Source organism: Oncorhynchus gorbuscha, linkage group LG13, assembly GCF_021184085.1.
Source record: "Oncorhynchus gorbuscha isolate QuinsamMale2020 ecotype Even-year linkage group LG13, OgorEven_v1.0, whole genome shotgun sequence".
NCBI classification, from domain to species: Eukaryota; Metazoa; Chordata; class Actinopteri; order Salmoniformes; family Salmonidae; genus Oncorhynchus; species Oncorhynchus gorbuscha.
The window spans coordinates 19,769,814-19,792,085 of record NC_060185.1 but is presented as its reverse complement, the minus strand read 5'-3'; the positions used below and the strand labels follow the sequence as shown (position 1 = coordinate 19,792,085).

The 22,272-nt window shown below is 47.5% G+C and overlaps 1 protein-coding gene across 3 annotated transcripts in view; it reads left to right on the top strand.

The window, feature by feature from the left end:
* The window catches only part of robo1 (roundabout, axon guidance receptor, homolog 1 (Drosophila)), a 440,136-nt gene extending 418,556 nt beyond the window's left edge, over positions 1-21,580 (top strand). For all 3 annotated transcript variants that reach the window (XM_046293778.1, XM_046293780.1, XM_046293781.1), the window contains 6 exons: positions 782-1,024; positions 2,369-2,871; positions 3,037-3,201; positions 18,098-18,373; positions 18,548-18,741; positions 21,161-21,580. In XM_046293778.1, coding sequence (XP_046149734.1) covers positions 782-1,024; positions 2,369-2,871; positions 3,037-3,201; positions 18,098-18,373; positions 18,548-18,741; positions 21,161-21,175 — 1,396 coding nt within the window. In that variant the 3' untranslated portion in view covers positions 21,176-21,580. The remainder of the gene's footprint in view (positions 1-781; positions 1,025-2,368; positions 2,872-3,036; positions 3,202-18,097; positions 18,374-18,547; positions 18,742-21,160) is intronic.
* The last annotated feature ends 692 nt before the right edge of the window (positions 21,581-22,272 follow it).

Below are 22,272 nucleotides of genomic sequence, written 5' to 3'. Positions count from 1 at the left end.
TATGAACGAGACATGTCTACACACACACACACACACACACACACACACACACACACACACACACACACACACACACACACACACACACACACACACACACACACACACACACACACACACACACACACACACACACACACACACTCCCTGCCACAACATGGAGGAGTACTCCCTGTCTATGAACGAGACATGTCTACACACACACACACACACACACACACACACACACACACACACACACACACACACACACACACACACACACACACACACACACACACACACACACACACACACACACACACACACACACACACACACACACACACACACACACACACACACACACACACCTCCCTGCCACAACATGGAGGAGTACTCCCTGTCTATGAACGAGACATGTCTACACACACACACACACACACACACACACACACACACACACACACACACACACACACACACACACACACACACACACACACACACACACACACACACACACACACACACACACACACACACACACACACACACACACACACACACACCTCCCTGCCACTCTATTCTTTCCTTCAATTTACTGAAAGAGTCAAATCTACCCTAAGGGTTTTTGTTCTATTGTGTATCAATGCTAGGTACATGTCAAACCTTTTCCTTTCCATGTCTACCTTGGTAGCAGCACAACATGAATATGTACTAGCTACATTGTTCAAGATATGAATGTTATTATCACATTGAGTGACATCCAACTAACCAGCGTGTTTCCCTGTGTTGACAGTTATGACCCAGATATGCAGTGCTCCCTGCCCCCCTCCCGCATGTACCTGCAGCCAGACGAACTGGAGGAGGAGGAGGAGATGGAGAGGGGTCCCACTCCACCCGTCAGAGGCGCTGCCTCGTCCCCTGCCGCGGTGTCCTACAGCCACCAGTCCACAGCCACCCTCACCCCCTCGCCCCAGGAGGAGCTGCAACCCATGCTCCAAGACACAACAGACAGCATGGTCTCTGGACACGAACGCAGGTACTGGAAGGCATTATACTGGATGAAATGGACTTTGATTGGCTGATATACAGTGGGTATAATAAGTATTCCAATTTTATTGTGATACGAAGTGGGATTGAAATAGATTTAATTGTGATTTATTTTGTCATTGATCTACTCCATAATGTCGAAGTGAAAATAATATTCTACAAATGTAAACTAAAATACAAGTAATAAAACATATATATATAAAAAATAAAAAATAAAAAAATTAGTTAATTTGGATGTAAATGACAGAGTGAAAAGTATACAGAATAAAAATATTCCAAAACATGCATCCTGTACTCAACAAGGCACTAAAACATGCATCCTGTACTCAACAAGGCACTAAAACATGCATCCTGTACTCAACAAGGCACTAAAACATGCATCCTTGTCACATTCGTTTAATGGAGGAGACCAAGGCGCAGCGTGATGTGAATACATTATATTTTAATGAAGACGAAGAACACTTATCAAACTATATAAAACAACAAACCGAACGTGAAGCTATATAAAACTAGTACAGGCAACTAGACATAGACAATAACCCACGAAATACCCAAAGAAGATGGTTGCCTAAATATGGTTCCCAACTAGAGACAACGATAAACAGCTGCCTCTAATTGAGAACCAATCTAGAAAAACATAGACATACATAAATACCTAGATAGTAAACGACCCCATAAACCTATAAAACCCCTAGACAGTACGAAAACACATACATCACCCATGTCACACCCTGACATAACCAAAACAATAAAGAAAACAAAGAATACTAAGGTCAGGGCGTGACATTCCTGTACTCAACAAGGCACTAAAACATGCATCCTGAAAATAACAAGGCACTAAAACATGCATCCTGTAGTCAACAAGGCACTAAACATACATAGTGTACGCAACAAGGCACTAAAACATGCATCCTGTAAACAACAAGGCACTACAACATGCATCCTATACACAAGGCACTAGAACATGCATCATATACACAACAAGGCACTAAAACATGCATTCTGTACACAACAAGGCACTAAAACATGCATCCTATATGCAACAAGGCACTAAAACATGCATCCTGTACTTATCTCATCAAGGTCTATTAGTGTTTTATTTGTCAGTAATCTTTTGTCAAGATCATTGACAAAAACTTACAATAAATCAATTTTAATCTTACTCTGCAAAACAATAAAAAGTGATGAAATCCAAGAGGGATTAGTACTGATGGTACCCACTGTAGTAATGACTTTAAACGTCTGTGCAAAACATTCTGTCGTGATTTATAATTGAATTTATTTAATTGATTTGGTATTCCCTACATTAAGAACATGTCTCCTGCTGTTTCAGACGCCATGTAGTGAGCCCCCCTCCCCGGTCCCTCTCCCCCTCACACACCTACGGCTACATCTCCAGCCCCATGTCTCTGGACACAGATGGCATGGAGGAGGAGGAGGAGGAGATGTTGGAGGAAGAGGAGGAAGAGGAGGAAGGGGACAAGACAGACGCGGAGGTGGCCAAGGTGCACCACCACCACACCCACCCTCACCACCCTCACCACCCCCACCACCCCCAGCAGATGCACGGCAGGAGGCTGCTGCTGCGGGGCCTGGAGCAGACGCCAGCCTCCAGCGTGGGGGACCTGGAGAGCTCTGTGACGGGCTCCATGATCAACGGCTGGGGTTCAGCCTCCGAGGAGGACAACGCCTCATCGGGACGCTCCAGTGCCGTCAGCTCCTCAGACGGATCCTTCTTCACAGACGCCGACTTTGCCCAGGCCGTGGCGGCTGCTGCGGAGTACGCAGGCCTCAAGGTGGCCAAGTACCCCAACCCCACGCAAGGCCAGGAGGGAGGTAAGCACATATATTGTGATGTCACTTTATCAAGAACAGTAGAAAACAAGATCATGAGCACATGAACTTTGAATCAATATGATTCCCTTATTCTGCAAGCACTTTGATAGGGGGAAAACCTTTTCATGGTTTCATGTGCCTTACCAAATGTGTCTTTCCATTCAGCGCGAAAGTACCAAATGACACCCTCAGGCCACCGTCCGGGCAGCCCCCCTTCCACAGACAGTAATATGAGCACGGCCAACATGCATAAGAGGCCTCCTAAGAAGCAGAAACAGCACCCTGCAGCGAGCCACCCAGGGCTCCAGAGACGAGAGGTCTACGCTGAAGGTACAGTACAGAACAACACTCTTCTCATTCATCACTAAAGTACTGTATGAGGTGGAACGTCATAATGAGTACTGGAGCTGTACCATGGATCCATCTGTGTTATAGTGTCCTACTACTGTAATACCTCATAATGAGGACTGGAGCTGTACCATGGCTCCATCTGTGTTATAGTGTCCTACTACTGTAATACCTCATAATGAGTACTGGATCTGTACCATGGATCCATCTGTATTTTAGTGTTCTAATACTGTAATACCTCATAATGAGGACTGGAGCTGTACCATGGATCCATCTGTATTCTAGTCCCCTAATACTGTAATAACTCATAATGAGTACTGGAGCTGTACCATGGATCCATCTGTATTTTAGTGTTCTACTACTGTAATACCTCATAATGAGTACTGGAGCTGTACCATGGATCCATCTGTATTATAGTGTCCTACTACTGTAATACCTCATAATGAGTACTGGAGCTGTACCATGGATCCATCTGTATTTTAGTGTTCTAATACTGTAATACCTCATAATGAGGACTGGAGCTGTACCATGGATCCATCTGTATTCTAGTCCCCTAATACTGTAATAACTCATAATGAGGACTGGAGCTGTACCATGGATCCATCTGTATTCTAGTGTTCTACTACTGTAATACCTCATAATGAGTACTGGAGCTGTACCATGGATCCATCTGTATTTTAGTGTTCTAATACTGTAATACCTCATAATGAGGACTGGAGCTGTACCATGGATCCATCTGTATTCTAGTGTTCTACTACTGTAATACCTCATAATGAGGACTGGAGCTGTACCATGGATCCATCTGTATTCTAGTCCCCTAATACCTCATAATGAGGACTGGAGCTGTACCATGGATCCATCTGTATTATAGTCCCCTAATACCTCATAATGAGGACTGGAGCTGTACCATGGATTCATCTGTATTCTAGTCCCCGACTGCTGTAATACCTCACTAGCCAGCCCCACCCATGTGATATATGATATGGTGCTTGTCTGAGACACAGTGTCCAGGAGTGAGTGAGTGTGAGTGTGTCATAAGTCAGATCTTTAATCATTCTCCTCTTGTGTGTGTACATGCACGCCAAGCATCGTTTCCAATCTGCAGCTGTGCAGAGCAGAGCAGACTGGGGTAGAATGGAGGGGTCTGTTTCAGGGGACTACGGTCCATCTCCAGCCCGTTCTGCTGCTGCTGACACTGGAATGTCTTCCTCTCCAGCTAGCCACTAATGAAATTAACCCAGGTGCTTATTGAAGTGGCCCCTTGTCCTCCACTCCAGGAGCCAGGAATTAACAAGGCAGGGACCAACTACAGAGTAACAACGCACAGCACCAGGAATATGCTTATCCTTGTCAAAGTGAAGTATGTCAACTTTAAGGTTATTGATTGTTTAATCTGTGCCCACGTGTTACAACAAAACTGGACGTTTTAGTTGTGTGCTCCTCTGGGATTTAGCTTTTGCAAATGGAATTTGTGTGTGTGTGTGTGTGTGGATAGATGTCTGTGGGTAGATGTGTGTGTTCGTGTATGTGTCTTTGTGTGTGTGTGTGTGTGTGTGTGTGTGTGTGTGTGTGTGTGTGTGTGTGTGTGTGTGTGTGTGTGTGTGTGTGTGTGTGTGTGTGTGTGTGTGTGTGTGTGTGTGTGTGTGTGTGTGTGTGTGTGTGTGTGTGTGTGTGTGTGTGTGTGTGTGCATGCGTGCCTATGTGTGTGTGTGTGTGTGTTGTGAGTGTGTGTGTGTGTGTGTGTGGAGCTGGCTCTCCTCTTACTGTGAGGTGTCCTTGTGTGTTGGAAGCACTTGACAGGGAGATTTAATATCCAGCCCCTCTCTGAGCCAGACCAGCTATCACTGCACCAAATTCTAGCCCCTCCTCCTCTCCTCCCCTCCATCCCTCCATCCCTCCTTCCCTCCATCCTGCCTTCCCTCCATCCCTCCATCCCTCCTTCCCTCCATCCTGCCTTCCCTCCATCCCTCCATCCCTCCATCCCTCCATCCCTCCTTCCCTCCATCCTGCCTTCCCTCCATCCCTCCATCCCTCCTCCCCTCCATCCCTCCATCCCTCCTTCTCTCCATCCCTCCTTACCTCCTTCCCTCCTTCCCTCCTTCCCTCCATCCCTCCTTCCCTCCATCCTGCATTCCAACCCATCCCTTTGAAGTAATCTCTCCACCCCTCCATCCCTCCATCCCTCCATCCTTCCATCCCTCCATCCCTCCATCCCTCCACCCCTCCATCCTTCCATCCCTCCACCCCTCCATCCTTCCATCCCTCCATCCTTCCATCCCTCCATCCCTCCTTCACTCCATCCCTCCTCCCCTCCATCCCTCCTTCCCTCCTTCCTGCCTTCCCTCCTCCCCTCCATCCTGCCTTCCACCCCAACCCATCCCTTTGAAGTAATCTCTCATCCCTCCATACCTCCATCCCTCCTTCCCTCCTTCCCTCCATCCTGCCTTCCTTCCATCCCTCCATCCCTCCTCCCCTCCATCCCTCCATCCCTCCTTCTCTCCATCCCTCCTTCCCTCCTTCCCTCCTTCCCTCCATCCCTCCTTCCCTCCATCCTGTATTCCAACCCATCCCTTTGAAGTAATCTCTCCACCCCTCCATCCCTCCATCCCTCCTCCCCTCCATCCCTCCATCCCTCCATCCCTCCATCCCTCCTCCCCTCCATCCCTCCTCCCCTCCATTCCTCCATCCCTCCTCCCCTCCATCCCTCCATCCCTCCCTCCATCCCTCCTTCCCTCCATCCTGCCTTCCACCCCAACCCATCCCTTTGAAGTAATCTCTCCACCCCTCCATCCCTCCATCCCTCCACCCCTCCATCCTTCCATCCCTCCATCCCTCCTTCACTCCATCCCTCCATCCCTCCTCCCCTCCATCCCTCCTTCCCTCCTTCCTGCCTTCCCTCCTCCCCTCCATCCTGGCTTCCACCCCAACCCATCCCTTTGAAGTAATCTCTCATCCCTCCATCCCTCCATCCCTCCTTCCCTCCTCCCCTCCATCCCTCCATCCCTCCTCCCCTCCATCCCTCCTTCCCTCCTTCACTCCATCCCTCCATCCCTCCTCCCCTCCATCCCTCCTTCCCTCCTTCCTGCCTTCCCTCCTCCCCTCCATCCTGCCTTCCACCCCAACCCATCCCTTTGAAGTAATCTCTCCTCCCCTCCATCCCTCCATCCCTCCATCCCTCCACCCCTCCCTCCCTCCTTCCCTCCATCCTGCCTTCCCTCCTCCCCTCCATCCTGCCTTCCACCCCAACCCATCCCTTTGAAGTAATCTCTCATCCCTCCATCCCTCCTCCCCTCCATCCCTCCATCCCTCCATCCCTCCTCCCCTCCATCCCTCCTTCCCTCCTTCCTGCCTTCCCTCCTCCCCTCCATCCTGCCTTCCACCCCAACCCATCCCTTTGAAGTAATCTCTCCACCACCCCACCCCTCCATCCCTCCATCCCTACATCCCTCCATCCCTCCGTCCCTCCTTCCCTCCTCCCCTCCATCCCTCCATCCCTCCTCCCCTCCATCCCTCCTTCCCTCCTTCACTCCATCCCTCCATGCCTCCTCCCCTCCATCCCTCCTTCCCTCCTTCCTGCCTTCCCTCCTCCCCTCCATCCTGCCTTCCAACCCATCCCTTTGAAGTAATCTCTCCACCCCTCCACCCCTCCATCCCTCCATCCCTCCATTCCTCCTTCCCTCCACCCCTCCATCCCTCCTTCCCTCTTTCCTGCCTTCCCTCCTCCCCTCCCTCCTGCCTTCCACCCCAACCCATCCCTTTGAAGTAATCCCTCCATCCCTCCTCCTCTCCTCTCCTCCCCTCCATCCCTCCTTCCCTCTTTCCTGCCTTCCCTCCTCCCCTCCATCCTGCCTTCCACCCCAACCCATCCCTTTGAAGTAATCTCTCCATCCCTCCTCCCCTCCCTCCTGCCTTCCACCCCAACCCATCCCTTTGAAGTAATCCCTCCATCCCTCCATCCCTCCTCCTCCTCCCCTCCATCCCTCCTTCCCTCCTTCCTGGCTTCCCTTCTCCCCTCCCTCATGCCTTCCACCCCAACCCATCCCTTTGAAGTAATCTCTCCATCCCTCCTTCCCTCCTTCCTGCCTTCCCTCCTCCCCTCCATCCCTCCATCCCTCCTTCCTGCCTTCCCTCCTCCCCTCCCTCCTGCCTTCCACCCCAAACCATCACTTTGAAGTAATCCCTCCATCCCTCCTCCTCTCCTCCCCTCCTCCTCTCCTCCCCTCCATCCCTCCTTCCCTCCTTCCCTCCATCCTGCCTTCCACCCCAACCCATCCCTTTGAAGTAATCTCTCCACCCCTCCTTCCCTCCATCCCTCCTTCCCTTCTTCCCTCCATCCAGCCTTCCACCCCAACCCATCCCTTTGAAGTAATCTCTCCACCCCTCACTCTGCTCTCCTCCAGCTCCCTCCATCTCCTCCCTCCTCCCTCACTCCCCCTCTTTGTTCCCTATGTGTGTCTGAGAGGAGTAAGGAGGAGAGGAGACAGACAGTTCTCCAGCCCTGGCTGTCTGTCTATCAGTCTGGTCTGGTCACGGATTGGATTCATTTTCATTTGGAAGTTATTGCTGTGTCCTGTAGCGAGGGAGCGGGGTGAGTGACGGAGAGATGATAGGGGAGGAGAGAGGTGATGGGGAGGAGAAAGGTGATAGGGGAGGAGAGAGGTGATGGAGAGGAGAGAGGTGATGGGGGAGGAGAGAGGTGATAGGGGAGGAGAGAGGTGATGGAGAGGAGAGAGGTGATGTGGGAGGAGAGAAGTGATGTGGGAGGAGAGAAGTGATAGGGTAGGAGAGAGGTGATTAGGGGAGGAGAGAGGGGAGGAGAGAGGTGATGGGGGAGGAGAGAGGTGATAGGGGAGGAGAGAGGTGATGGAGAGGAGAGAGGTGATGGAGAGGAGAGAGGTGATAGGGGAGGAGAGAGGTGATGGGGAGGAGAGAGGTGATGGGGAGGAGAGAGGTGATGGGGGAGGAGAGCGGTGATGAGAGAGGTGATGGGGAGGAGAGAGGTGATAGGGGAGGAGAGAGGTGATGGAGAGGAGAGAGGTGATGGGGAGGAGAAGAGAGGTGATAGGGGAGGAGAGAAGTGACGGGGGAGGAGAGAGGTGATGGGTGAGGAGAGAGGTGATGGGGGAGGAGAGAGGTGATGGAGAGGAGAGAGGTGATGGAGAGGAGAGAGGTGATGGGGAGGAGAGAAATAATAGGGGAGGAGAGAGGTAATAGGGGAGGAGAGAGATGATGGGGGAGGAGAGAGGTGATGGGGAGGAGAGAGGTGATGGGGAGGAGAGAGGTGATGGGGAGGAGAGAGGTGATGAGAGATGTGATGGGGGAGGAGAGAGGCGATAGGGGAGGAGAGAGGTGATGGAGAGGAGAGAGGTGATGGGGGAGGAGAGAGGTGATGGGGGAGGAAAGAGGTGATGGGGAGGAGAGAGGTGATGGGGGAGGAGAGAGGTGATGAGAGAGGTGATGGGGGAGGAGGGAGGCGATAGGGGAGGAGAGAGGTGATAGGTGAGGAGAGAGGTAATAGGGGAGGAGAGAGATGATGGAGGAGGAGAGAGGTGTTGGGGAGGAGAGAGATGATGGAGGAGGAGAGAGGTGATGGGGGAGGAGAGAGATGATGGAGGAGGAGAGAGGTGATGGGGAGGAGAGAGGTGATGGGGAGGAGAGAGGTGATGAGAGAGGTGATGGGGGAGGAGAGAGGCGATAGGGGAGGAGAGAGGATGGAGAGGAGAGAGGTGATGGAGAGGAGAGAGGTGATGGGGGAGGAGAGAGGTGATGGGGGAGGAAAGAGGTGATGGGGAGGAGAGAGGTGATGGGGAGGAGAGAGGTGATGAGAGAGGTGATGGGGGAGGAGAGAGGCGATAGGGGAGGAGAGAGGTGATGGAGAGGAGAGAGGTGATGGGGGAGGAGAGAGGTGATTGGGGAGGAAAGAGGTGATGGGGGAGGAGAGAGGTGATGGGGGAAGAGAGAGGTGATATGGGAGGAGAGAAGTGATGGGGGGAGAGAGGTGATGGGGGAGGAGAGAGGTGATGGGGGAGGAGAGAGGTAATAGGGGAGGCGAGAGGTAATAGGTAAGGAGAGAGGTAATAGGGGAGGAGAGAAGTGATGGGTGAGGAGAGAGGTAATAGGGGAGGAGAGAGATGATGGGGGAGGAGAGAGGTGATGGGGAGGAGAGAGGTGATGGGGGAGGAAAGAGGTGATGGGGAGGAGAGAGGTGATGGGGAGGAGAGAGGTGATGGGGGAGGAGAGCGGTGATGAGAGAGGTGATGGGGGAGGAGAGAGGCGATAGGTGAGGAGAGAGGTGATGGAGAGGAGAGAGGTGATGGGGGAGGAGAGAGGTGATGGGGGAGGAAAGAGGTGATGGGGAGGAGAGAGGTGATGGGGGAGGAGAGAGGTGATGAGAGAGGTGATGGAGAGGAGAGAGGTGATGGGGGAGGAGAGAGGTGATGGGGGAGGGGAGAGGTGATAGGGAAGGAGAGAGGTGATGGGGAGGAGAGAAGTGATGGGTGATGAGAGAGGTGATAGGGGAGGTGAGAGATGATGGGGGAGGAGAGAGGTGATGGGGGAGGAGAGAGGTGATGGGGTGGAGAGAGGTGATGGGGTGGAGAGTGGTGATAGGGGAGGAGAGAGGTGATAGGGGATGAGAGAGGTGATGGGGAGGAGAGAGGTGATGGGGGTGGAGAGTGGTGATAGGGGAAGAGAGAGGTGATGGGGAGGAGAGTGGTGATAGGGGAGGAGAGAGGTGATAGGGGAGGAGAGAGGTGATAGGGGAGGAGATAAATGACAGATGATGTGAGAGGTGATGAGAGGGTCTAAGGGGTAGGATCTAGGAGTTAGAGTCTACGGGCTAGGGTCTCGGAGATAGGGTCTAAGGGCTAGGGTATAGAAGTTATGATCTAAGGGCTAGGATCTAGGAGTTAGGGACTATGGGCTAGGGTCTAGGAGATAGGGTCTTAGATCTAGGGTATATAAGTTTGGGTCTAAGAGCTAGGGCTAGTCCTCTTACCAGGAAAGAACAGAGGAAGATGAAATACTGTATGTGAAGGTCCAAGTGGGAGGGGCTAGGTGTGAGGGCTGTAGTGTTCCCCCCACATATTGATATATACTGCAGTGTACCCCCCACATGTTGATGTAGACTGCAGTGTACCCCCCACATGTTGATATAGACTGCAGTGTACCCCCCACATGTTGATATAGACTGCAGTGTACCCCCCACATGTTGATATAGACTGCAGTGTACCCCCACATGTTGATATAGACTGCAGTGTACCCCCACATGTTGATATAGACTGCAGTGTACCCCCCACATGTTGATAGAGACTGCAGTGTACCCCCCACATGTTGATATAGACTGCACATGTTGATATATAGACTGCAGTGTACCCCCACATGTTGATATAGACTGCAGTGTACCCCCACATGTTGATATAGACTGCAGTGTACCCCCACATGTTGATATAGACTGCAGTGTACCCCCCACATGTTGATATAGACTGCAGTGTACCCCCACATGTTGATATAGACTGCAGTGTTGATATAGACCCCCCCACATGTTGATATAGACTGCAGTGTACCCCCCACATGTTGATATAGACTGCAGTGTACCCCCCACATGTTGATATAGACTGCAGTGTACCCCCCACATGTTGATATAGACCCCCCCACATGTTGATATAGACTGTACCCCCACATGTTGATATAGACAGCAGTGTACCCCCCACATGTTGATAGAGACTGCAGACTGCAGTGTACTCCCCCACATGTTGATATAGACCCCACATGTTGATATAGACTGCAGTGTACCCCCACATGTTGATATAGACTGCAGTGTACCCCCACATGTTGATATAGACTGCAGTGTACCCCCACATGTTGATATAGACTGCAGTGTACCCCCACATGTTGATATAGACTGCAGTGTACCCCCCACATGTTGATATAGACTGCAGTGTACCCCCATGACATGTTGATAGAGACTGCAGTGTACCCCCCACATGTTGATATAGACTGCAGTGTACCCCCACATGTTGATATAGACTGCAGTGTACCCCCCACATGTTGATATAGACTGCAGTGTACCCCCACATGTTGATATAGACTGCAGTGTACCCCCCCCCACATGTTGATATAGACTGCAGTGTACCCCCGACATGTTGATAGAGACTGCAGTGTACCCCCACATGTTGATATAGACTGCAGTGTACCCCCACATGTTGATAGAGACTGCAGTGATACCCCCCCCACATGTTGATATAGACTGCAGTGTACCCCCCACATGTTGATATAGACTGCAGTGTACCCCCACATGTTGATATAGACTGCAGTGTACCCCCATGACATGTTGATAGAGACTGCAGTGTACCCCCACATGTTGATATAGACTGCAGTGTACCCCCACATGTTGATATAGACTGCAGTGTACCCCCACATGTTGATATAGACTGCAGTGTACCCCCACATGTTGATATAGACTGCAGTTTACCCCCCCCACATGTTGATATAGACTGCAGTGTACCCCCAGTGTACCCCCACATGTTGATAGAGACTGCAGTGTACCCCCACATGTTGATATAGACTGCAGTGTACCCCCACATGTTGATATAGACTGCAGTGTACCCCCTGACATGTTGATATAGACTGCAGTGTACCCCCACATGTTGATATAGACTGCAGTGTACCCCCACATGTTGATATAGACTGCAGTTGATATACCCCCCACATGTTGATATAGACTGCAGTGTACCCCCACATGTTGATATAGACTGCAGTGTACCCCCACATGTTGATATAGACTGCAGTGTACCCCACATGTTGATATAGACTGCAGTGTACCCCCCACATGTTGATATAGACTGCAGTGTACCCCCACATGTTGATATAGACTGCAGTTTACCCCCACATGTTGATATAGACTGCAGTGTACCCCCGACATGTTGATATAGACTGCAGTGTACCCCCCCCACATGTTGATATAGACTGCAGTGTACCCCCACATGTTGATATAGACTGCAGTGTACCCCCCACATGTTGATATAGACTGCAGTTTACCCCCACATGTTGATATAGACTGCAGTGTACCCCCCACATGTTGATATAGACTGCAGTGATACCCCCCCACATGTTGATATAGACTGCAGTGTACCCCTGCACATGTTGATATAGACTGCAGTGTACCCCCACATGTTGATATAGACTGCAGTGTACCCCCACATGTTGATATAGACTGCAGTGTACCCCCACATGTTGATATAGACATGTTGATATAGACTGCAGTGTACCCCCCGACATAAAATCAAATCAAATCAAATCAAATTTATTTATATAGCCCTTCGTACATCAGCTGATATCTCAAAGTGCTGTACAGAAACCCAGCCTAAAACCCCAAACAGCAAACAATGCAGGTGTAAAAGCACGGTGGCTAGAAAAAACTCCCTAGAAAGGCCAAAACCTAGGAAGAAACCTAGAGAGGAACCGGGCTAAGTGGGGTGGCCAGTCCTCTTCTGGCTGTGCCGGGTAGAGATTATAACAGAACATGACCAAGATGTTCAAATGTTCATAAATGACCAGCATGGTCAAATAATAATAAGGCAGAACAGTTGAAACTGGAGCAGCAGCACAGTCAGGTGGACTGGGGACAGCAAGGAGCCATCATGTCAGGTAGTCCTGGGGCACGCTCCTAGGGCTCAGGTCCTCCGAGAGAGAGAAAGAAAGAGAGAATTAGAGAGAGCATATGTGGGGTGGCCAGTCCTCTTCTGGCTGTGCCGGGTGGAGATTATAACAGAACGTGGCCAAGATGTTCATATGTTCATAAATGACCAGCATGGTTGAATAATAGTAAGGCAGAACAGTTGAAACTGGAGCAGGAGCATGGCCAGGTGGACTGGGGACAGCAAGGAGTCCTCATGTCAGGTAGTCCTGGGACATGGTCCTAGGGCCCAGGCCAGTTGAAACTGGAGCAGCAGCATGGCCAGGTGGACTGGGGACAGCAAGGAGTCATCATGTCAGGTAGTCCTGGGGCATGGTCCTAGGGCTCAGGTCCTCCGAGAGAGAGAAAGAAAGAGAGAAGGAGAGAATTAGAGAACGCACACTTAGATTCACACAGGACACCTGAATAGGACAGGAGAAGTACTCCAGATAAACAAACTGACCCTAGCCCCCCGACACATAAACTACTGCAGCATAAATACTGGAGGCTGAGACAGGAGGGGTCAGGAGACACTGTGGCCCCATCCGAGGACACCCCGGACAGGGCCAAACAGGAAGGATATAACCCCACCCACTTTGCCAAAGCACAGCCCCCACACCACTAGAGGGAAATCTTCAACCACCAACTTACCATCCTGAGACAAGGCCGAGTATAGCCCACAAAGATCTCCGACACGGTACATCCCAAGGGGGGGGGGAACCCAGACAGGCCGACCACAACAGTGAATCAACCCACCCAGGTGACGCACCCCCCCCCAGGGACGGCACGAGAGAGCCCCAGCAAGCCAGTGACTCAGCCCCCGTAACAGGGTTAGGGGCAAAGAATCCCAGTGAAAAGAGGGGAACCGGCCAGGCAGAGACAGCAAGGGCGGTTCGTTGCTCCAGAGCCTTTCCGTTCACCTTCCCACTCCTGGGCCAGACTACACTCAATCATATGACCCACTGAAGAGATGAGTCTTCAGTAAAGACTTAAAGGTTGAGACCGAGTTTGCGTCTCTGACATGGGTAGGCAGACCGTTCCATAAAAATTGAGCTCTATAGGAGAAAGCCCTGCCTCCAGCTGTTTGCTTAGAAATTCATGTTGATATAGACTGCAGTGTACCCCCCGACATGTTGATATAGACTGCAGTGTACCCCCCACATGGCAATTTCACAACCTGTTTGTTTATTTAGTCATGTATTTTTGTCCATAGTAGTATGATAATTGACCCTCTGCTGTCCGGTCCTTTGGAGGCCAGTGAGAGCAGAAATCCACCCAGGACAGGAGAGGACAGGACAGGAGAGGACAGGACAGGAGAGGACAGGAGAGGACAGGAGAGGACAGGAGAGGACAGGAGAGGACAGGACAGGAGAGGACAGGACAGGAGAGGACAGGAGAGGACAGGACAGGACAGGACAGGAGAGGACAGGACAGGAGAGGACAGGACAGGAGAGGACAGGACAGGAGAGGACAGGAGAGGACAGGACAGGACAGGAGAGGACAGGACAGGAGAGGACAGGACAGCCATAAATACCCAGAAATAGCAACGGTTAACAGGGCAATTAAAAGACAAGGGTATAAGTGGACCAAAACACCCTCTCCTCTCTCCACCCCCCTTCCCCCTCCTTGATGCTCATTTCAGTCCTATTTGCTCAGAGGCTGGTGAGATGACCAGGTTTGAGGTTATTTCCCCATGTGGTTCAGAATTCCACCTAACAACCTTTATACTGTATGATTCATTACATTATCCCAATCACATTATTACAAATATCAGAATTACACTTAACAACCTTTATACTGTATGATTCATTACATTATCCCTATCACATTATTACAAATATCAGAATTCCACTTAACAACCTTTATACTGTATGATTCATTACATTATCCCTATCACATTATTACAAATATCAGAATTACACTTAACAACCTTTATACTGTATGATTCATTACATTATCCCTATCACATTATTACAAATATCAGAATTCCACTTAACAACCTTTATACTGTATGATTCATTACATTATCCCTATCACATTATTACAAATATCAGAATTACACTTAACAACCTTTATACTGTATGATTCATTACATTATCCCAATCACATTATTACAAATATCAGAATTACACTTAACAACCTTTATACTGTATGATTCATTACATTATCCCTATCACATTATTACAAATATCAGAATTCCACTTAACAACCTTTATACTGTATGATTCATTACATTATCCCTATCACATTATTACAAATATCAGAATTACACTTAACAACCTTTATACTGTATGATTCATTACATTATCCCAATCACATTATTACAAATATCAGAATTCCACTTAACAACCTTTATACTGTATGATTCATTACATTATCCCTATCACATTATTACAAATATCAGAATTCCACTTAACAACCTTTATACTGTATGATTCATTACATTATCCCTATCACATTATTACAAATATCAGAATTACACTTAACAACCTTTATACTGTATGATTCATTACATTATCCCAATCACATAATTACAAATATCAGAATTGGTAAAAAAAAAAAAAGGTTACGCATGCAAAATATTAATCAAGAATTAGGCAAAGTGATCATGTCAGGCAAAAATGATATCAAACTTTTTACCATTGCAACATTTGATGTACATTCACATTCACTGTGTTAGTCTCGCACGTGTTATAGAGTTCACAGCGTGATTGGTTATTCCCAATCATTTACGAGTTGGTCAATGACTATCCGTCATCACTATCCTTCCTTTGCGTTACCTCAATCTGTGGTGAATAGCTGAGAAACGTTTCTGAATTGATTTTACTCCTGGCTCAGGATTTGTCTGAGCGCTGTCTTAACATCCTCCTAAAACCAACTCTGAGCTGGGAGGTTTTTAACTCTCATCACAGGTTTTAACAGAATTCCTAGGACCTTTTCGGAGATGCTTTGTGGATACGGGCCCTGCCATTGAAACCTGGCCTCTTTCCTCACCTCCATGTGTCCATAAATCTGCCTGGCTGTCCTCTCCTCTCCTCCTCCTCCTGTAGTGGGCTATATCTCACAGACAGTGGCATTGATCAGATCCTGACGGAGGTAGGAGGCAGGGGAGAAATGAAAGAAGCTTTTCCACCCTATGATATTGACTGACCCACTGTGTATTCAGGAGGGGTGTGTGTGTTGTGTGTATGTGTAGGGGAGGGGGGATATTCAGGAAAGTGTATTAGACCTTCCTGATTTGGTCAAAGAGACACAGACAAAACACACCGGCAACCCCTTTAGCCCCCGAGTGTGTAAAACGTTCCTACAGTGTGTGATTCAGGGATGCTGAGTGTGAGGGGCGTTGGGATGCTGGGTGTGAGCAGTGTTGGGATGCTGGGTGTGAGCGGTGTTGGGATGCTGGGTGTGAGTGGTGTTGGGATGCTGGGTGTGAGCGGCGTTGGGATGCTGGGTGTGAGCGGTGGCAATGGCTGGTTGCTATGTTTATTAATTTTGTAATCCTGTGTGGATTATGGACCGTGCCGGCCCACAGAGCTGAGCCATCCCTCAAATGGGCCTCTGATTAAAAGATGAAAAGATATCGATCGCAAGCGGAGCAGACAAGGCTTTTCTCAGGCAGCGTGTTTTGTTTGTGTGTGTGTGTCTGTAGAGGTGTGAGCGCTTAGGCAGCCCACCAGTCAGGCTCATATGAATAATGACTCAAGGACAGACAGCATTGATTCATCGACAGGGGAAATGGAGCGGGACAGAGAACCAGCTGCTGACCGTCACGCTCACCTCTGCTAACCCTCTCCTCCATCTCTCTCCATCTCTCTCTTCTCCATGTCTCTCTCCTCCATCTCTCTCTTCTCCATCACTCTCTCTCCTTCATCACTCTCTCTCCTCCATGTCTCTCTCCTCCATCTCTCTCTTCTCCATCACTCTCTCTCCTCCATGTCTCTCTCCTCCATCTCTCTTCATCTCTCTCTTCTCCATGTCTCTCTCCTCCATCTCTCTCTTCTCCATCACTCTCTCTCCTTCATCACTCTCTCTCCTCCATGTCTCTCTCCATGTCTCTCTCCTCCATCTCTCTTTCTCCTCCATGTCTCTCTCCATGTCTCTCTCCTCCATCTTTCTCTCCACCATGTCTCTCTCCATGTCTTTCTCCTCCATCTCTCTCTCCTCCATCTCGCTTTCTCCTACATCTCTCTCCTCTCCATCTCTCTCTCCTCCTCTCTCTCTTCCATCTCTCTCTCTACTCCATCTCTCTCTCCTCTATCTCTCTCCTCTATCTCTCTCCCTTTCCTCCATCTCTCTCTTTCTTCCATCTCTTTCTCCTCCATCTCTCTCTCTCTCCATCTCTCTCTCCTTGTTTCCCTTTTTCTTACCTCTTTCCCGTCTCCCCTCTCTCACTTATTCCCCTCTCTTACCTCTTCCCCTCTCTCACCCCCCCCTCTCTCACTTTGTCACTTCTCTCACCTCGTCCCCTCTCTCACCTTGTCCCCTCTCTCACTTCCTCCCCTCTCTCACCTCTTTCCCTTCACTCCTCCCTCCCCTCCATGTTCCATGTCTGCCTGCCATTACCCCTTATCTCCCCACTGTCTCCCATCTGTCGTCCCAGGCTGTGTGTACACAGTACAGTCCAGATTGCTTCAGCTTGGTCAGTATGTGTATACACAGTAGGCTCTAATGGCTCTAATGGCTAGGCTCTAATGGGTAGACTCTAATGTCTAGGCTCTAATGGCTAGGCTCTAATGGCTAGGCTCTAATGGCTAGGCTCTAATGTCTAGGTTCTAATGTCTAGGCTCTAATGGCTAGGCTCTAATGGGTAGGCTCTAATGGCTAGGCTCTAATGGATAGGCTCTAATGGCTAGGCTCTAATGGCTAGGCTCTAATGTCTAGGTTCTAATGTCTAGGCTCTAATGGCTAGGCTCTAATGGGTAGGCTCTAATGGCTAGGCTCTAATGGCTAGGCTTGAATGGCTGGGCTCTAGTGGATAGGTTCTAAGGGCTAGGTTCTAATGGCTAGGCTCTAATGGGTAGGCTCTAATGGCTAGGCTCTAATGGCTAGGCTCTAAGGGCTAGGTTCTAATGGCTAGGCTCTAATGGGTAGGCTCTAATGGCTAGACTCGCTCTAATCCAGAGCACATTGACTCATTATCTTCCATCCACAAGTTTTCAACTGAGTAACTAATGTCCCCCTCTTCCTTTGTTTATCTTCCAGATCTGCCTCCTCCTCCCATCCCCCCTCCAGCGGGGCTCAAGTCCCCCACACATCCCTCCAAGACAGCCCTGGAGGCCCGGGGGATGATGTCTCCCAAGGCAGGCGAGGGCAGGGACAGGAGAGGGGACTCAGGAGGAGGGTACCGGCCACGGGAGGGATCGGACCCCCGTACCAGCTCCTCTGAGCGCCGGGAGACCCAGGACAGACAGAAGATCCCCCGTGCAGGGAAAGGGAACAAACAGGAGGGGGGCAGCACCAAGGCACGCCAACACCCAGGTACAGAGAACACCTAGGGACATGGAACTAATGACATTTAACCTAACAGTATATTGTTCTTTCTGCTCTGTAGACATGCCGCTCTGACAGGGCAACTTTAGATTGGGAATAGCTGTATGTATTGTGTTGAAGGACATAAGTTCTCAGTGTCTTCTCTCTCCTCTTTTGTCCCAGGACCAGAGGACATCCTGCCCTACAGCCGCCCCTCCTTCCCCACGGTCCACAGTCCCAGAGACAGGGACCCCAGCTCCTCCAGCTCTATGTCCTCCCGGGGTTCAGGGGGCCGGCGGAGAGGAGAGGGGGGGCCGGGAGCCCGCAGGAACCCCAACGACATGGGGGCATTCCAGCCAGGAGACGATGACTTAGAGGTAAAGTGCTTGCCGACTGGCCAACTCATAGTGTTCAATATTGGCCGATGAGATTAAATGCCGTCTATATATTTTGATGCTTGTTGAAATGCTGTGTATACATTTTGATGCTTGTTGAAATGCTGTGTATATATTTTTGATGCTTGTTGAAATGCTGTGTATATATTTTTGATGCTTATTGAAATGCTGTGTATATATTTTGATGCTTGTTGAAATGCTGTGTATATATTTTTGATGCTTGTTGAAATGCTGTGTATATATTTTTGATGCTTATTGAAATGCTGTGTATATATTGTGATGCTTGTTGAAATGCTGTTTATATATTGTGATGCTCGTTGAAATGCTGTTTATATATTTTTGATGCTTGTTGAAATGCTGTGTATATATTGTGATGCTTGTTGAAATGCTGTGTATATATTGTGATGCTCATAGAAAAGCTGTGTATATATTGTGATGCTCATTGAAATGCTGTGTATATATTTTTGATGCTTCTTGAAATGCTGTGTATATATTGTGATGCTTGTTGAAATGCTGTGTATATATTGTGATGCTTGTTGAAATGCTGTGTATATATTTTTGATGCTTGTTGAAATGCTGTGTATATATTGTGATGCTTGTTGAAATGCTGTGTATATATTGTGATGCTCATAGAAAAGCTGTGTATATATTGTGATGCTTGTTGAAATGCTGTGTATATATTGTGATGCTTGTTGAAATGCTGTGTACATATTGTGATGCTCATTGAAATGCTGTGTATATATTGTGATGCTCATTGAAATGCTGTGTATATATTGTGATGCTCATTGAAATGCTGTGTATATATTGTGATGCTCATTGAAATGCTGTGTATATATTGTGATGCTTGTTGAAATGCTGTGTATATATTGTGATGCTCATTGAAATGCTGTGTATATATTGTGATGCTTGTTGAAATGCTGTGTATATATTGTGATGCTTGTTGAAATGCTGTGTATATATTGTGATGCTCATTGAAATGCTGTGTATATATTGTGATGCTCATTGAAATGCTGTGTATATATTGTGATGCTCATTGAAATGCTGTGTATATATTTTGATGCTCGTTGAAATGCTGTGTATATATTTTTGATGCTTGTTGAAATGCTGTGTATATATTGTGATGCTTGTTGAAATGCTGTGTATATATTGTGATGCTTGTTGAAATGCTGTGTATATATTTTTGATGCTTGTTGAAATGCTGTGTATATATTGTGATGCTTGTTGAAATGCTGTGTATATATTGTGATGCTTGTTGAAATGCTGTGTATATATTGTGATGCTTGTTGAAATGCTGTGTATATATCTTGATGCTTGTTGAAATGCTGTGTATATATTGTGATGCTTGTTGAAATGCTGTGTATATATTGTGATGCTTGTTGAAATGCTGTGTATATATTGTGATGCTTGTTGAAATGCTGTGTATATATTGTGATGCTCATTGAAATGCTGTGTATATATTGTGATGCTCATTGAAATGCTGTGTATATATTGTGATGCTCATTGAAATGCTGTGTATATATTGTGATGCTCATTGAAATGCTGTGTATATATTGTGATGCTTGTTGAAATGCTGTGTATATATTGTGATGCTCATTGAAATGCTGTGTATATATTGTGATGCTTGTTGAAATGCTGTGTATATATTGTGATGCTTGTTGAAATGCTGTGTATATATTGTGATGCTCATTGAAATGCTGTGTATATATTGTGATGCTCATTGAAATGCTGTGTATATATTGTGATGCTCATTGAAATGCTGTGTATATATTTTTGATGCTCGTTGAAATGCTGTGTATATATTTTTGATGCTTGTTGAAATGCTGTGTATATATTGTGATGCTTGTTGAAATGCTGTGTATATATTGTGATGCTTGTTGAAATGCTGTGTATATATTTTTGATGCTTGTTGAAATGCTGTGTATATATTGTGATGCTTGTTGAAATGCTGTGTATATATTGTGATGCTTGTTGAAATGCTGTGTATATATTGTGATGCTTGTTGAAATGCTGTGTATATATCTTGATGCTTGTTGAAATGCTGTGTATATATTGTGATGCTTGTTGAAATGCTGTGTATATATTGTGATGCTTGTTGAAATGCTGTGTATATATTGTGATGCTTGTTGAAATGCTGTGTATATATTGTGATGCTTGTTGAAATGCTGTGTATATATTTTTGATGCTTGTTGAAATGCTGTGTATATATTGTGATGCTTGTTGAAATGCTGTGTATATATTGTGATGCTTGTTGAAATGCTGTGTATATATTGATGCTTGTTGAAATGCTGTGTATATATTGTGATGCTTGTTGAAATGCTGTGTATATATTGTGATGCTTGTTGAAATGCTGTGTATATCTTGATGCTTGTTGAAATGTCTGTTGTGTTGTCCTTCTCCTTAGATGGTGGAGACCTGAACTACTAGAAGGGATGAACAGGAAGTTGTGTCCAGAATGAAGTTTCCGAGAAGAGGAATGCTATGATCGTTCCTCTGTCCATTTTAAATATCTCAGTATCTCACCATCATCTTTGCTGACAAATACTGTACATCAATTGTGTTTCTAAACACCTGGAAAACAGACCAATTGTTTTTCTAATTGATAATTTTCTATGTCCATTTTACAGAAGAAAAAAAATGCCAGAGGATAAAAGAATGATACTTGAATCCAAAGCAAAATACTCATTAGCAGATACACTAATATACAGAACCAGTCAAAGGTTTGGACACACCTTCTCATTTCAGAGTTTTTCTTTATTTTTACTATTTTCTGCATTGTAGAATAATAGTGAGGACATCAAAACTATGAAATAACACTGGAATCATGTAGTAACCACAAAAGTGTTAGATTTTAGGTTCTTCAAAGTAGCCACACTTTGCCTTGATGACAGCTTTGCACACTCTTTTCACATTCTCTCAACCAGCTATCATGACCTGTAATGCATTTCAATTAACAGCTGTGTCTTGTTAAAAGTCCATTTGTGGATTTTATTCCTTCTTAATGCATTTGAGCCAATCAGTTGTGTTGTGACAAGGTAGGGGTGGGTATAAAGTAGACAGCCCTATTTGGTAAAATACCAAGTCCATATTATGGCAAGAACAACTCAAATAAGCAAAGAGAAATGACAGTCCATCATTACCTTAAGACATGAAAGTCAGTCAATCCGGAAAAGTGCAGTTGCAAAAACCATTATGCGGTATGATTAAACTGGCTCTCATGAGGACCGCCACAGGAAAGGTAGACCCAGAGTTACCTCTGATGCAGAAGATAAGTTCATTAGAGTTAACTGCACCTCAGATTGCAGCTCAAATAAATGCTTCAGTGAGTTCAAGTAACAGACACATGTCAACATCAACGTTCAGAGGAGTCTGTGTGAATCAGGCCTTCATGGTCGAATTACTACTAAAGGACTCCAATAAGAATAAGAGACATGCTTGAACTAAGAAACACAAGCAATAGACATGAGTCCAAATTAGACATTTTTGGTCCCTACCCCAGTGTCTTTGTGAAACGCA